Source organism: Oculina patagonica, chromosome 2, assembly GCF_052425735.1.
Source record: "Oculina patagonica isolate OP01 chromosome 2, crgOcupat, whole genome shotgun sequence".
NCBI lineage: Eukaryota > Metazoa > Cnidaria > Anthozoa > Scleractinia > Oculinidae > Oculina > Oculina patagonica.
The window spans coordinates 82,450-98,634 of record NC_135759.1 but is presented as its reverse complement, the minus strand read 5'-3'; the positions used below and the strand labels follow the sequence as shown (position 1 = coordinate 98,634).

The 16,185-nt window shown below is 37.5% G+C and overlaps 1 protein-coding gene across 3 annotated transcripts in view; it reads left to right on the top strand.

Annotated features, from left to right (window-relative positions):
• The window catches only part of LOC144642438 (dynein axonemal assembly factor 9-like), a 30,700-nt gene that overhangs the window by 11,610 nt on the left and 2,905 nt on the right, over nt 1–16,185 (top strand). For 2 of the 3 annotated variants that reach the window (XM_078501386.1, XM_078501385.1), the window contains 26 exons: nt 3,613–3,668; nt 4,064–4,208; nt 4,299–4,429; nt 4,845–4,929; nt 5,038–5,159; nt 5,609–5,654; nt 5,772–5,883; nt 5,980–6,050; nt 6,147–6,197; nt 6,582–6,669; nt 10,343–10,446; nt 10,741–10,948; nt 11,280–11,304; nt 11,398–11,490; nt 11,604–11,724; nt 12,099–12,187; nt 13,034–13,086; nt 13,394–13,496; nt 13,720–13,845; nt 14,073–14,110; nt 14,560–14,603; nt 14,748–14,836; nt 14,951–15,037; nt 15,175–15,223; nt 15,725–15,782; nt 15,924–15,965. In XM_078501386.1, the coding sequence (XP_078357512.1) occupies nt 3,613–3,668; nt 4,064–4,208; nt 4,299–4,429; nt 4,845–4,929; nt 5,038–5,159; nt 5,609–5,654; nt 5,772–5,883; nt 5,980–6,050; nt 6,147–6,197; nt 6,582–6,669; nt 10,343–10,446; nt 10,741–10,948; nt 11,280–11,304; nt 11,398–11,490; nt 11,604–11,724; nt 12,099–12,187; nt 13,034–13,086; nt 13,394–13,496; nt 13,720–13,845; nt 14,073–14,110; nt 14,560–14,603; nt 14,748–14,836; nt 14,951–15,037; nt 15,175–15,223; nt 15,725–15,782; nt 15,924–15,965 (2,236 nt within the window). Of the gene's footprint in view, nt 1–3,612; nt 3,669–4,063; nt 4,209–4,298; nt 4,430–4,844; nt 4,930–5,037; nt 5,160–5,608; nt 5,655–5,771; nt 5,884–5,979; nt 6,051–6,146; nt 6,198–6,581; nt 6,670–10,342; nt 10,447–10,740; nt 10,949–11,279; nt 11,305–11,397; nt 11,491–11,603; nt 11,725–12,098; nt 12,188–13,033; nt 13,087–13,393; nt 13,497–13,719; nt 13,846–14,072; nt 14,111–14,559; nt 14,604–14,747; nt 14,837–14,950; nt 15,038–15,174; nt 15,224–15,724; nt 15,783–15,923; nt 15,988–16,185 lie in introns of all 3 variants that reach the window. The other variant, XM_078501387.1, reaches the window with a different exon arrangement.

The window sequence follows — 16,185 nt, the reverse complement described above, 5'->3', positions numbered from 1 at the left end:
TACTGGAGATTGATTTGTTATACAGTGTTATACAATGTTTTGGGAAACTGTTGGTAACCTGTCAGTGGGCTGTCGGTGGCCTGTCGGTACGGGTAGTCTGTTGGTAACCTGTCGGCCGACTGTTGACCGACAGTCGGTTAGTGAGAGCTGTTCTTCATAATTACCGTATTGTTTCTGTAATTATGGATATCTTACAGCATATAGACTAACTTCAATGGCATTGATTTTGTTTGTGAAGTTTGTAATAATTATGTCTATCTGTTTGTTCTGTTTAATAATTATATTCAGTAAATCCCGGGGTAGTCAATCGATAAAAATTGATATCGGAAAATCAATCGATAAATCGATATCTATCGAGAAATTGAATTTAAATGATATCGATTGTATCGGTCAATCGATAAAAATCGATACTCACACGCCGACAAAGTGTTAATTTTATCAATTTTATCGGATTCATCGATCGCTATCGGAATCGATAAAAATCATCCTCTTTCCGTTGAGGGAGCGTTTGATTGTAACTTTTTGAATATAGATTTCATGTGGCAGAGGAGTACAGAACATGAACTCTACTGACTCCCCAAACGGAAACCACGCAGTGAAGAAAAATGACCTCTATCTAGACACTTCCTAGACCACAATTAACACGACTCTATTTAATACATAATGCCTCCATGTAAAAATAGAACCCTCAGAAAGAAGTCAGAAGTAAATAAGGTCAAAAGACCGAATTAAATCATATAACGGCAAATGTGCAAATGTCGCGAACGTAGGAGTCGTGTAGGCCTGTGGCGTAACCTTTATTTATTTACTATCTAAAGCGGATTTCAAATTCGACACACGCTGAGTATTACTAACAGTCTGTTGAAAAGATGTAGTAATTTTTACCGTTGTTATAATTAAGTGTTTCTGCGAGCTTTTTAATATCTTTTGGTGTTTTTCATTCGAAAATTGGTACGATAATTTCATCATCATCAATTCTCGTCGCGCCACGTTTTCTGTCCAACACTGCCTGTTCTGTGCCACTGCTTTGGCTACCTCCCAGCTTGCCCACCCTGCCTTGTTTCTTTCCTTTTCCACTGTCCTTCTCCAAGTTGTCCTTGGCCTCCCTCTTGCTCTTCGTCCTTCTGGTGTCCATCCCAATGCTGTGAAGCAGTCATTTGCACCTTCTCGCCTGAGTATGTGTCCCAGCCAGTTCCACCTTCTTCGTCGTACCTCGCAGCTTATGGCGTTGACCTCTGCCATTTCAACCACTCTCTTGTTTGTAATTCTTTGCTGCTATCTAATTCTCAGTATCCGTCTCAGGCATTGGCATTGGAAACTGTTTAGTTTTCGTTCATCAGCTTTAGTGCATGATCTTCCATGTTTCACAGCCATATAGCAGGACCGGTCGAACTCAAGTCTTGAATAGGCGTATCTTGGTTCTCCTTCCTATTCCTCTGGCTGCCCATACCATCCCTAGTCGCTGGAATGCACCACGTGCCTTCTGCAGTCGGTTCGTAATATCTTTACTGCCTCCTCCTTCTTTGTTTACCGTGGCACCTAGGTATACAAACTCCTCAACGTCTTCTACATCCTCACCATTAACCACAACGCCCTCTGAGCTACGAGCAAACTCAGTCCTCAGTGTCTTACACTTTCTTGCATTAAGTTTGAGGCCTACTCTGGCTGCTTCCTCTGCCAATCTCCCAGTCTTTTCTTGTAAATCGATAATCTTGGATGACAGTAGTGCAATATCATCTGCAAAGTCAAGGTCCTCCAGCACCGTTGTGAAATTCCACCGTATTCCTCTTCTCCTGTCTGCTGTTACCTTTCTCATGGTCCAATCTAAGGCCAGTAAGAATAAGAATCCTGACATCACACACCCCTGCTTTACTCCAGACCTGATCTTAAACCATTCTGATGTCCCACTTCCATCAACAACTGCACACTCGAAGCCCTGGTATATGCCTGCGATCCCTCTCACCATCTTCCGTGGTATCCCATAGCTTTTCATGATGTTCCATAGGCTTTCTCTGTGTACCGAATCAAAGGCTTTTTCAAAATCCACAAAGTGCACGTACAGACCCGTCCTCCACTCATTTGCCTGCTCCAAGATGTTTCTTAGTATAAATATCTGTTCAGTTGTACTTCTCTTTGATCTAAACCCAGCCTGCTCCTTTCGAAGCTTCTTGTCTACACCTCTCTTGATCCTCTCTAGCAGCATCCTACAGAATATCTTACTAATGACGGGTAGTAAAGTCACTCCTCTCCAGTTGTTACAATCCCGCAAATCACCCTTCTTAAATATCTTAACAACCAGTCCCTTCTTCCAGATTTCCGGCCACCTCTCGGTCTCCCAAAGCCGGTTATAGCATCTCGTCAACCTATGTGCAGTGTCTTCCATGTCCGCTCTCAATAACTCTGGACCCACTTCATCTACTCCAGGCGCTTTCCCAGGCTTTGTCCCCTTTAGTGCGTCCTTTACCTCTTGTAATCGCCAACTTCCTAAATCTATCTCCCTGATCTCTTCTGGTTCTTCTATCTCATCATCTTCCACAGGATTCACTGGGTCATCTCTGTTTAATATTTCACTAAAGTGCTCTACCCATCTCTGCAGCCTCTCTTGCATTTCTGTCTTAAGCACTCCCTGTTTGTCCTTCACGCCTACTTCTTGTCTTCTCCGTTCCCCAGCTATTGTCTTGGTTATGCTGTATAGTTCCTTATTTCTACCATTCTCAGCGGCCTTTTCTGCTGCTGCAGCCTTCTTCTCTATCCAATTCCTCTTATCCTCCCTAGCACTCCTTTTCACTTCCTTGTTCTTCGCATCATATTCCTTTCTCCTTCTCTGTTTTAGTCGTTCCGACCTAGCACCCTCCATTTTTTGTTTCGCCTCTTTCCTCTCCTTGATCTTTTCCCACGTTTTGTCACCTATCCATGGTTTGCTCTGCTTTTTAGACCTCCCGATAACTTTCTTTGCAGCATCCCTATACGTTGCCAATATCAGATCGTGCTCTTCCTCCGGATCTTCTATATCACCTAGGGCTTCAAACCTGTTCCTCACCTCGATGTTATATCTCCTACGGATCTCTTAACTTTGCAGCTTGCATACGTCAAACCTTTCCCTTGCTATCGTTTTCCCTTTAATCCTTGCCAACTTCAATCTTATTCTGGTTCTCACAAGGTAGTGGTCACTGTATACATCTGCTCCTCTCATAACTCTGGTGTCCAGGATTGATGTTCTCATGCGTCCATTCACTAAGACACACAAAAACGATAATTTAGTTTCGATAAATTCGATATTTATCGATAAAATCGATAGCCCTGATTGAAAAATCGATAATTATTGATTACTCACAACGAAATCTTTTATCGATTTTTATCGATTTTTGAAAAAATTAATCAATTTTTATTGATTGTTATCGAATGTTATCGATTATCAATATTATCGATTGACTACCCCGGGAGTAAATAATGAAACAAGCATTAGTCATAGTGGAATAAGAAAAGCAATAAAAGTAAATTAATCAGCAAGTTATAAGTATCATCACTTTTTTGTCTTTTAGTTTTCATTAACCCATTTATGAAAATTTTTAGTTGTGATAATAGATCTGCTGACCAACTGTTTTCTTTCAGCCCATTGTGAGTTATTTTACTCATGGACATATTCTTGACAAAGAAAGTGCCAAGAGGTAACTGTATCTTAATTTAAATGAGTGCTTGAGTGACTTGAAATAGTGGAGAGATCCTGCTGTAGTTTTCTCACTTTCTTGCATGCTTTACAACAGATAAAAGCTTGGTTTATGCATTAACACTGTGCTTTGGTTAAATTACAGATTGTCTTGAGATTAGAAAGTTGTTATAAAATAAGCATTTGGTCTATTGTTTGTACCTATCTTTCTCACTTAACTGAATGGGCCACCCACCATATTCGATTAGTTGAGTATCCCCTAAAATTTTACATGCACAGCTGAAGTTACACTCTCAGCAGCACTCAGTGCTATTAAGTATTGTTGATGCTGTAGATAGACCACTGATTCAGATTGTACAGAGAACAAAGTTTTTGTTTTTAATATTCTTTCATCAGTTCCCCAGGAGATTGTCAGCCATTTGTGCTTCTTGGATCACACTCTTCAAGGCAAAACGTCAAAAGTTTGGAGAAACAGTCTTCCTCTAACAATAACACAACTGTTGCTAATAGCGGCATTGCTGGCAGTGCTGCAAGACACATGGTAAGATGATCAAATTATGAAATGGAGCTCACTGTTGGCCTATTCACATCTTCGTAACCTTAAATTAATAACAGAGTGTTTCTCTTGAAGGTCTGCTTTGCTGTAGAGCCTAAAGGAACAATAAAATGTGCTAGAACTTATTTTCTACAAAATGGTTTTGTACCAGTGTCACTTGGTGATATGGCAAAGAAGTCATCAATTGTGCACAGTAAGGACTTGAGGTATGTAACACTCATGTAAAGTTTTATGTTACAACAGGAAAAGGAAGCATTTCCCAGTGTCGTACTGTACAGTACCGCCCTAAAGTACTTACCCTTTTGGCTTACTCCATCTTTTTATTGTGTTGCCACGTTTTGATGAAACCAAATGACTTGTTAGTTTTCTTGGAGAGATACTAGTCATTGAAGTATTTTCCAGCTAAGGAAAGGATTTTTTTTTTACATAATGTGTATGGAAAGGCACAGTGAGAGTAAAGTGTCTGTAACACAACAATAAAAAAAAAAGCCATGCTGAAACACTCTACAGATAGTCTAGCTGTTAAATACCTCACTTATTGTTTAGACATGTCACAATAGCTTGAAGTGTTTTCTTCTGTTGAAAGTCTAGCTTATGTTTTGTTAATAATCTATCTGGCAGGTTGTTGATGGATCTTTACCTTCTATCCATCAATGCTGTCGTGGAAGGAGTCAAGACATTTTCACAAAAGTTTAACAAACAAAAGGTACATTTAAGTCTCAGCAACAACAACTTTATATTTAACAATTAGATTGTCAAAGGTATTTTTATTTTAACTTAAATGTTTTTTTATTTTTCTCTGCTTCACTTCTAGAGTTATTCAACTGTTCTGTCAGTGCTGAAGCGTGGTTTGGAGGAAAGAAATGTTGAAGTGAAATCCTCCTTTGTATCAAGCAATGTAGAATTTTGCATTGATGCTTGTGATTCGCATGGGAGGTACATATTGCTCAGTGTCTATGATATGGTTGTCCTGTATGTTGAGTAGAAAAGTGGTTACCGTAAAAACCTGCAAATAAGCCGCACCTTGATCAGAGGCCTGGTATCTTAACTGTATTTAGCTGGTCCCTAGATACACAATCATATGTAGATGCTGCTGGCCTTCAGATATACACATACCTGTTGGCTAGTAATCCCAACAACCTAAACTGTTTAACATGAGCTCTCACCATGTTGACACTGGATAGGTGTGCATTCGTCGCACTGAACATACATGTAAGCTTCTACTGCAAGCCACTTGAGAATTTACAATGATATTTGAAAATTCAACTTGTGAATTAAATTTGTGATTGTACATGCCATTGAATTTGTAGACTGACGATAATTCTTTCATCAAAGTGAGAACTTTATACAGTCAAGTACACATTTGTTTGTTTTCCTGGCTTTAGGAGTGCCAATGTCCAAGATGATAAACCACTTTCTGCAGTGAAAAGGGTAAGCTACCCAAATGGTCATTTTTTAACATGCGTGTGTGTGTACTTAGTTGTTGGTTGGTTTTTCAATTCCAACTGCTGCACTGTATTTGTCTAGAGTTGCTTGTTTTATTTTCAGGCATTCCTGTATTTGTACGATGTACCAAGTGTGGAACATCCTGGACAGATCTTGGGTTCTGTGGTGTTTGGTGAATCATTTCTAGACTCTGCAATCAAGACACTTGTTCCAGGTACAAATTAATTTGCTTGTTTCATGAATTTTTACATTGTCAAACGCAAAACAGATTATTTTTTCATAATTCTCACCTTAATTCCATGTTTTGCAGACAGTGCTAGTGTATGGAACAGTTCATTTGTATTCCTGACAGAAAATGTCCCAAGATTTGTTTCATGGCAGGTAAAGTAGCAGGGATTTTTTTTTTTACTTTGTGATTTCTACTAACCAGAATCTTTCAAGGGTAATAACTATTTATTTGTCTTTGTTTCCTTTCAGGGATGTGGAAATGAAAGACAGATATCTGGAGAAATGGAGTCCTTTGCTAAGGTACATTGTACATACTCCTAAAGCCTTGCAAGTTTGCATGTTTATTATCCTTGTTCTTGTAAAAAGAGTAGAAAATGGACAAACATGTTACTTTACTTGTCTGCTTCGCAAAAGGTCGACCTCCGCATTATGGTCAGACTAGTTATAATGCAACAAGCCAGTGTTGTGCTTGTGCTAGTTACTGTGGTCATACAAAGGCAGTGTGGAATAATTACATTAAAAATAAACTTTGTTGTTTACAGCATTAACTATCTCTAAGGATTGATTGCATGTTTTAAAATTGACATTAGCATGTGGATCATTTTTCAGTGTTTTTTTTTTTTTTTGGCAAATCATGCCTCAACCATTTTGTAACCTCTTTGAAGTACTCTGTCTGCTTTACAGTCAAAGGTTGATAGTGAAGTTTTGGGAAAACAACTTCTCTGTGGCAATCAAGTGTTTATTTCAAGTTTATTCAACAAATGGGAGGAAGGTTGGTTTAGTAAAATTAGTAATTAATACATGTGTGTTCCCACAAACTGAGTACACTTTATTTGCAAAGGTTGTTAAAAAGGCAGCCCAGAAACTTTGTATGGCAAATCCTTGACCAATCAAACTCAGCTAACAAGACAAGTTTTTGTGACCGACAATGAAGCAAACAGGATAATATCATTTGGTGAAAAGATGTACATGTGTTTTATATTTTCTCATCAGGCTTTTGCTGTAACAGGATAGAAATCTGTAGTGAATAATGTTGTTTATATTGGATATTTCTTTGAATCCATTTCTAAAATGACCATGTTATGTTTTAAGAGCAAGTTTGTAGAAGAATCGAACAAAAATTGTTTTTTGCGGCAATTCTTAAAATACAGGGATTTCGCTCATCTTCTGCATGAAGGTAGTCCTTATTAAAACTAAAAACGTTATGTTGTTTTTTTCTTCAAATAGTTTTATTTTTCTGAGAAAAACGAAATTTTCGATTTGACATCTAGACTCGTCTAGACTCGATTGAGAGGGTACAAATTGGGTTGAAAATTGACCATTTTCAATCGATTCGTATGTCAAAACCATCACGCGCAGAAAAAAATAAATACAACCGGTCTATTGCATGACTCTTCCTTGTCCAAATAAGCATAGTTTCAAGAGTTTTGGTTTAATCTAATTATTTTACGGTAAACAAAACCAGACTATTCTCACGCGAAATGAAAGTCGGTCGGTCAAAAGAATCGTCATTTTCACTATGTGCCTTATCTCAGAATTCCTTGAGATAAATATATTTCAACTGTAGAAGGATGATACTTTTAAAATATTTAAAGTTTTGTCTGGGTAAATGATTAAGCACTTGTCAAAAAATTATTCAAAATCGTACAAAAACGACACAAATCACGCAAGCTTTCGAATGCGTGACCAAAAGTATTACCACCGTATTTGTTCTTTAAATCAATTTAGTCGCAACACTAGCAATACCAAGGCATAAATCATAATAAATATGTTCACCTTTGCTTGATTATGATATCCTGTCCCATGCAATACGTTTTTTCCTGTCATTTCTTCAATGGCTGCCCGTTCAGTTCGCATGCCGCTTGTCGAATCCGTCTGCGACTGGTGAATTTGAAGCAACCACCGATACGAGTTTAACCAAATATGTATCGTCATGATTAACAAGCCCTTTTTGTGTTACTTGATTAAACCATATTTCAGGTTATAGCCGGCAAAGCGTTTTCGATAAGCCACTTTGCAGTGCCTGTTGGCCCCGTTATTATTCCAAGTGAAGTATAAATTTGCATACTTTCGAGACAAGCGTGACAGTTTTTTATACTTAGGGGCCGGGGTGGGGTGAGGAAGGGTCTTAAATTTTTAGATGAATCAATGGTTTGAAAACGTTTGGGGATGAATTGTCACAAACTCGTATTTGCTACGTGATTTACTTTACTTATAAGTTCTGCTTACGCTCAAAATCAAAGAGAGAAAAACCGTAAAAGTATTGACAAAAAGCCGCTGTCAGGAAAAAGTGTTGTAATCTATTAAAGTTAGACTTTCTAAAAGTCGTTTGCTTCTCGTTTCCGGTTTGGTGGTAGTCTATAATCTACTAATTGCTGGTTGCTCCTTCCATAAAAACCATATAATTCAGTTATGTACTTCGTTATTCTCCAAAACAACAAAGTAAAATAATTGACCTTGTGTGTGCGAGAATTCACGTTGTTTACTTTTAGGAGACGAGACTAATTTAATTTACTAAACTCGATTATAGATGTTTGAATGATTTCTTTTTTCTCACGAACCATTTGTGGAGCAACCGGCACAACACAGTCCCCGTAAAGTGCTTTTTCCTTCAGTTGTCTGGTGAACTGTTGGAAACTCCACATGTTCTCGCTGCACTTGATGTCTCATAGAAGTTTCTTGTTCTTTTAAAACGATAGTTGGCAGTCCTTGCTCGTATGATCGACGCGATTTTACTATCTGTCCCTTTCATCGATCCGAGCTTGGAATTGGATGGCGAAAAAGTTCCAGTACAAGCAAAGTTCCTCACAAGATTGCTTATCACAGTAAAGGGAAGACTTCTAAAGGAGATAGAGATGTAGGAAGAGAAATATCAAATGTCATATTCCAGAAAACTGGTATCCTTGTTCCCGTGGGGTCAGGTTTGACGTTGTGAAATTCTTTTACATCCCCATGTAAAATACGGTATTAGTTTGTGACAATTTATCCCCAAACGTTTTCAAACATTTGATTCATCTAAAAATTTAAGACCCTTCCTCACCCCACCCCGGCCCCTAAGTATAAAAAACTGTCACGCTTGTCTCGAAAGTATGCAAATTTATACTTCACTTGGAATAATAACGGGGCCAACAGGCACTGCAAAGTGGCTTATCGAAAACGCTTTGCCGGCTATAACCTGAAATATGGTTTAATCAAGTAACACAAAAAGGGCTTGTTAATCATGACGATACATATTTGGTTAAACTCGTATCGGTGGTTGCTTCAAATTCACCAGTCGCAGACGGATTCGACAAGCGGCATGCGAACTGAACGGGCAGCCATTGAAGAAATGACAGGAAAAAACGTATTGCATGGGACAGGATATCATAATCAAGCAAAGGTGAACATATTTATTATGATTTATGCCTTGGTATTGCTAGTGTTGCGACTAAATTGATTTAAAGAACAAATACGGTGGTAATACTTTTGGTCACGCATTCGAAAGCTTGCGTGATTTGTGTCGTTTTTGTACGATTTTGAATAATTTTTTGACAAGTGCTTAATCATTTACCCAGACAAAACTTTAAATATTTTAAAAGTATCATCCTTCTACAGTTGAAATATATTTATCTCAAGGAATTCTGAGATAAGGCACATAGTGAAAATGACGATTCTTTTGACCGACCGACTTTCATTTCGCGTGAGAATAGTCTGGTTTTGTTTACCGTAAAATAATTAGATTAAACCAAAACTCTTGAAACTATGCTTATTTGGACAAGGAAGAGTCATGCAATAGACCGGTTGTATTTATTTTTTTCTGCGCGTGATGGTTTTGACATACGAATCGATTGAAAATGGTCAATTTTCAACCCAATTTGTACCCTCTCAATCGAGTCTAGACGAGTCTAGATGTCAAATCGAAAATTTCGTTTTTCTCAGAAAAATAAAACTATTTGAAGAAAAAAACAACATAACGTTTTTAGTTTTAATAAGGACTACCTTCATGCAAAGGATAAGCGAACAATTTTTCATAGCATTACCGGACGTTGTCGGATTCTTCTACAAATCTCCTCTTAATAACAGAAGTTAAACTTGGTGAATATTTAACAAAGTCTGCACGAAGCCAATGTGATTTACACTGCTGGTGTTAATCTCAGTTTAAGGTGACTAGGAGTATTTCTACCCCCCCCCTCCCCCAGATGTTTTTCTAGTTCATCACAGGGTCACCCCCAGCATTAATTTCATCAGTACCTATTTATACACCTGGGTGGAGAAAAGAAGTGAGAGTAAAGTGTCTTGCCCAAGAACACAATGCCATAAAGCCAATCCTCCAACCTGGAACTGCTTGATCGGGACTTCAGCGTGCTAGCCATTAGGCCACTGTAACTCTGAGAATATAAAGGGAATAATGATCGTTTTAGTTAATTTATTTAAGGTCTATTTTTCTTGATGTTATTGTCTTTCAGGTTCCCTATACATATATGAGCAAGGCTTTTTGTTTCTTCATCCCAGAGCTGGTGCTATTCTACTACCAACATCTAAATTGTCTAAAGTGCAGTTTGATGACAAGGTACACATGTCAGTAATGTACAATGGGTTCGGACTTTTCCGTTAAATCTAAGTAGTTTCACTATAACCGTCAATGTCACTGTTATTGCCACTGTCACTGTTACTTATTTTCCTGCCATTATCAGGCCAGATACCTGTAGTCTTATAACTGAATAGATCATCATTTGTTTGCCATAAGGTGGCGTTTGTATAATGTAGTAAAAGGGACAAATATGACAATGGCAGTGATGACGGCAACAACAAGGGTAGGTTTGTACAATTATGATTGATAACATTTATCTTTACCTTCCTGCAGGGTTCCACCAATGCCATCGTTTTCCTGATCCTCACGTATCATGCCAGCATCAAGGACAACCTTCCTTACTACCTTACAAGTGAACATAGCAGCTTGGTTTTAGCTCTCGCACCACGCTCAAGGATTTACAGACAATTTTACTCTGATGTGATACATCTGTGGAAAGAAAACCAGCTACCCAGTTTTCCACAGTTTGAGACTGTTGCAGGTAAAAATACAGAGCTGTTAAGAAACTGAGGTAGCTTGTCAGTGTTTCCTGGTAATTATTAGAAATCGGTCAATGTGCATGACCTCGGTATTAGCAGTTCTCTTCATGGTAACTTGGTCGCAAACTTTTTGGGCAGAGGATTTTCTTCTCATTTTTTTTCTTCACTTGTGGTTAAATATGCCATTTTTTCTGTAACCTAGAGATGTATTTTTAGTGATTTATTTCAACTCTTGACTCACAAAGACTTTTAGTCGTTTTGTTTATAGTCTTGTACTGACAAACATTTTTTCAATTTTGAAAGTTATATTGAACGTTTATTTCTTATTTGCAGATTTACCCGGTGATTTAAAAGAACAGTGAGTAACAGCTTGTTTCAGACATCTGTGAACTACACCCAGGATTATACGTGGAATTCTCTTGGAGTTATTCATTTTTTTTATTTCTTTCAGGCATTTGTGTTTACAACAGCAGTTAAAGCTTCAGAGCGCCGCAGAAATCCTAGACCTTTCCACAGCTGAAGCCTTTTTGCCCAATTTGAAAAGGTAAGTATAATGTTGTGCGATACCATTTTAGATTTGATACAGAAAATATTTGAAATGCTTCCTACTAAGCCTGAAAAGTCAGCAATCTCAGTATCATACTCTGTTTTTTTCAGCTTCTTGTGTCACTTCTTAGCGAGTAGTTCATTGGGTGACAGACCTGTGACATGTGACGATCTACCAGTGCTACTAGGAAGTAGCCCTGCAGGCGAGTTAAAACAGTCACAAGATTTCGAGGTAAACAAACGCTACTGCAACCCCCCTCTAACTTCAACTCTTAGTTAACTTATCGTGTATGTTACATAAATGCAACTGGTGCACAATATATATTTGAGGTGAAATCGCGGTTTTTGTTTGTGACGCCATTACTCGTCACAATGGCTTCACTTTACACTTGGAGACTGGTACGAGATTGGGACTCACTTTCTTGTTTGAATATATCCGGCATAAAATACATAAATGCAATGAATGTGTTTGCTTTCGCACTTTTTTAACTCTGCAGTTACGTTATAAACAGTATTTGCCTAATAATAACAATAGATCCTCCCTATAGGGAACACCTGTTAGTTGTGACCCTATAAGAGCTGCTGTGTTCTTTTTACAATTTTTAGTTGCTGTTAACAATACTGACTGGTGTACCTGGTAGTGGCAAAGACTCATTGTGTTTAGCTCTTGTAGCACTGGCAAAGGAGAACAGCAAGTAAGTTGTAACATGCCTTGAGTGCTTTATATGCAGGTTATTAACCAAGGGAGAGGTCGGCATTGGGAGCATATTCACTTGAGGTCTTGACAGTATGGACAGAGCGTAGCAAGGTCCATACAGAAAAGACCCAGAACCAATATTCCTCCAGCACTGTTTAAAATTTTTATTTAAAAACAAAAAAAAAAAAAAAAAAAAAAATAGGCAATCTATAATTTTAAAAATTAATAAAGAATTTAAAATAATCAAAACCAAAAAAACTTTTAAATAATTGTATTTGTACTTTTATTGGTTTACTTTATAAACCAATAAAAAGTACAAGAGGGTTTTTGATGCGAGCCAAGTAAATGTTTTCTAGCTGTTACTTTCGTAAGCAATTGCAGTGCACGAGATCATTTGGCACAATACCTGTTTCGCTAGTCGCATCAATCGCCAAGGTTCCAAATTACTTACTCTTTATTTAATCATCTCATTCACAGGAAAGTAAATTCGAAATCTGTTAACAGGTCAGGATTTATGATTAACAAATGCCAGGGTTCAGTATACCTAAACACAGAACAATATTTACGTACCCATTGGTGTTTCAAAGTCTGCGACTAGTTAGTTTTTCTTCAATGATCTTATTAATCAATTTCGTAAAGCATTGTGACGTCATCATGTTGTATTAAAACGTCACGCATTAGTTATAATTTCTTGTTAGAACGAAACAGTACCCACTCAAATACTTAAAAAATATTGGATTTGTAATGGAATTATCTGATTGGTAGATTTTAGTTATTAGCCCTCAAGCTACCTTGTTAACTTGTATTTGTTTGAGTTGATCATAAACTTGTTGTTTCTTGATAGATGGATAATCTTACAGAGACCTGTCAGCAATTCAGATCCTTTTGATCCCAAAGGTGATTTAACTTCTTTTAGCCTGCCCTTTCAGTAAATGCTACCTACTCTATTAATGTTTCTTTTTTAGCAAGTAACGTTAATCAGTATAGTGTTTTTTTTTTTGTAAATACAAAATTGAGAAAACTATAATCTTAGCTTGAACTTTGATAGATGTGATATGATATCGAAACAAGTCTGTTGCTTTACATTTTGTTATAACGAAAGCCTGGCGATTGACAATAAAAATCGGTTCTTCTATTGATCTGAACCCTAATACTTGAGGGCTCTCCTCGTTAACTAAGAGGATGTATTCTTGTATTGTTTCAGTTTTACAAGAATCCCTGACCAACACCTTGTCAAGTCAGAGGCGTCTTCATGCCAGGCTGTCAGCAAGTGGCAGGAGACTCAGAGTTATTGTGGTGACACCAGGGTATGACACTCTTGACTTTTCAGTGTATGTTGCAAATATGGTTACTACTTAATATTTAGAATCATTTGTTGCATTCTTGATTAATTGCCTACTTTAGATTTGTGTTTATTCTTTTTAAATTTAATTCCAAAGCGGCATCATGTTACAAAGTGTCATTTAGTGTCAAACCTAGAGTAAATATGTTCTTATCATAATTCCACGTTTCATTTGATGTTGCTATAAGGTTCACTGATGTAACAGATGTGGTGCAGGCCATTAAGACTCACCCTGATGCAGAAGTAGCCAAGTGTCTCAAGATCGGTGCAGTAACCTGCTGTGTGGACCCACTGAATACCTTCATGGAAAACAGGTGTGAACATGTGCTGTGCTTACTCCTCGTAAAAATACATAGTTTCCGGTTTAGTTTCCGATTTTAACTATTAAACGTATTTTGCGTCCAGCAGACAGTTGATGAGAATAAAGAAAATTATTAACTAGGAAATATTGTTTGTTGTAACACCAATTTCTCAACACTAGTTACACCAAAAGACGTTTGAGGCAAAGTATCATTTTGAGCTTGTCTTGTTCTCTCAACAGACTGACACTGCCAAAACTACTGGAACAGTGTGCTCAAGGTTTGTTAGTTATTTATGTACAAGCCGCAGCTTGAGCTTTAAACATTTTGGAACTGCTTCGAGCTGAGATTGAAGGTCTAACCAGTACCTCTCTTTACCAAGGTATACAAGTGGGTACCAGGCTGGGATAGCCTGTGATGGACTAGTATCCCTGAGGGAGGCTCCACTCCGTGGTTGAGACCCTAACGATTTCTTTTACCATTTTTTTTTTCAGAAGAGGTACCCCTTTCACATAACTACAGAAGGGATACTGCATCTCTTTTCTTAAGTTTTCATTTCAATAATCCCATAATATACTTAAATGAATCAACCGTTAGGTGGGTCTGTTCGAGAAATTATGCCTTTGAAAATACGTAAATGAATCAACCGTTTGGTGGGTCCTTTGAAAATACCTAAATGATAGTTTTCCCTACCTTTTTTGTTTCCTAAACTTTGTCCTTTTCAAACAGGTTGGGTCAATAATGTTGTGTTCACAAGTTGTCTGGAGCCAAAGGTAAGAAAAGACAAGTCCATGCTATTTGTGAGAAAAAGGCCTGTACCTTCATCATTTGATGATAATAATGATAATGATATAACTTAAATATTTTGCTTCCGACTCACCTGAATTATGTTTACACTTTGTTGCTAATATTTGCAGAACGAGCAGCTAAGCTTGGTTCAGAAACTTGTACGAGCTTGTAACCCTGATGTGGCATTTATTCTTGCTAAAGGCGGAGAAGTAACAAGGTAGTAAACATAATGTAGCTTTTTTTTTTTTTGTTTTGTTTTAATTAAGGCATTAGGATCTGGTAAACCTTTTAGTTTGTTCTTAAAGCCATTTGTGTCTGTGTGTCTTTGCAGGACACCTGATGTGGAGTTAATTCTGTCGGACAGTGCATTTGATGAAGACAAGATGGCTCAGAAGAGACAGTTAATGTGTCCAGGCTGGTACGTCAGTCACGGTCATCTCAAATAGTTGAAAATCTTGTCATTAGTAAAAGATGGACTAAAACTGTAGAACGTGTTGCGTATTGAAGGCGTGGAGTGACACTATTCCTCTAAATAAGCTCATTTCTTCTTTGAAGGTCTTTGGGGTTATTTTCTTCTGGAGATGCAGACCCGCTGGTCAACGAGGTAGTGTCTAACTGTTGTATGTGTTTTTACAGTATTTAGAAACTGACTCCTCAACGTCTCATTTTATAGAACCCAGCAGTAGTAAGTAGTTTGTAATCCTGGAAAGGACTGTTGTTATTGACGTCTCTTTTATAATAATAACAACAACAACAACAACAACCTTAAATGTACTCTTGCACTTACACGAAGTGAAGATTAATACAGAGAGGAAATTAAATAAAGTAAGAGTACTGACCGCCTGGAGTAGCCATAGGGGCTAGTGGAGCCAGGCAGCCAGTTGACATCAGTGCGTATGCATATGTTAGCATTTTATCCTTTTTCGCTCTACGTGCTGTAGAGCGAAAAAAGCAAGTAAAAATTTGAAAAAAAAAATCATTTCTCTCTTTAATACTGGCTTTATTGGTTTCATTGATTTTATTGTTTACAGTTATAACGTTTGCAAATTAGGTAAAGCAATATAATTATTATATAGTCTTATATTTATCTTAACCTTACCTTTAGATTAGTATACCATTTTATGGACCATTAAACAAGTCGAGATTTGTGGCTAATCTCAAAGGTAAGAAATGTCAATGATGAATAGTACCGACCAACCGACCAAAGGAAGAAACAAACGACCTCCCGAATCAGTTATAATAAGTAAAGAAGGATGAAGTTTACAAATTCATACACAGTACGTCATTGGTTCATTTCTTTGCAGCACTTCACGGACCCATATCATCCAGAGGAATACGTGCAACAGGTAAGCTGGATCACTACACACAGTTTTTTTTTTTTTCATTTCACGTGTTTCCCTTCATTCAGTCATTCTTGTATTTATTTGACGTGTTTCCCTTCATTCAGTCATTCTTGTATTATTTTTTATGCAGGAGCTTGATCACTACACACAGTTTTTTTTTTCATTTCACGTGTTTCCCTTCATTCAGTCATTCTTGTATTATTTGTTATGCAGGAGCTTGATC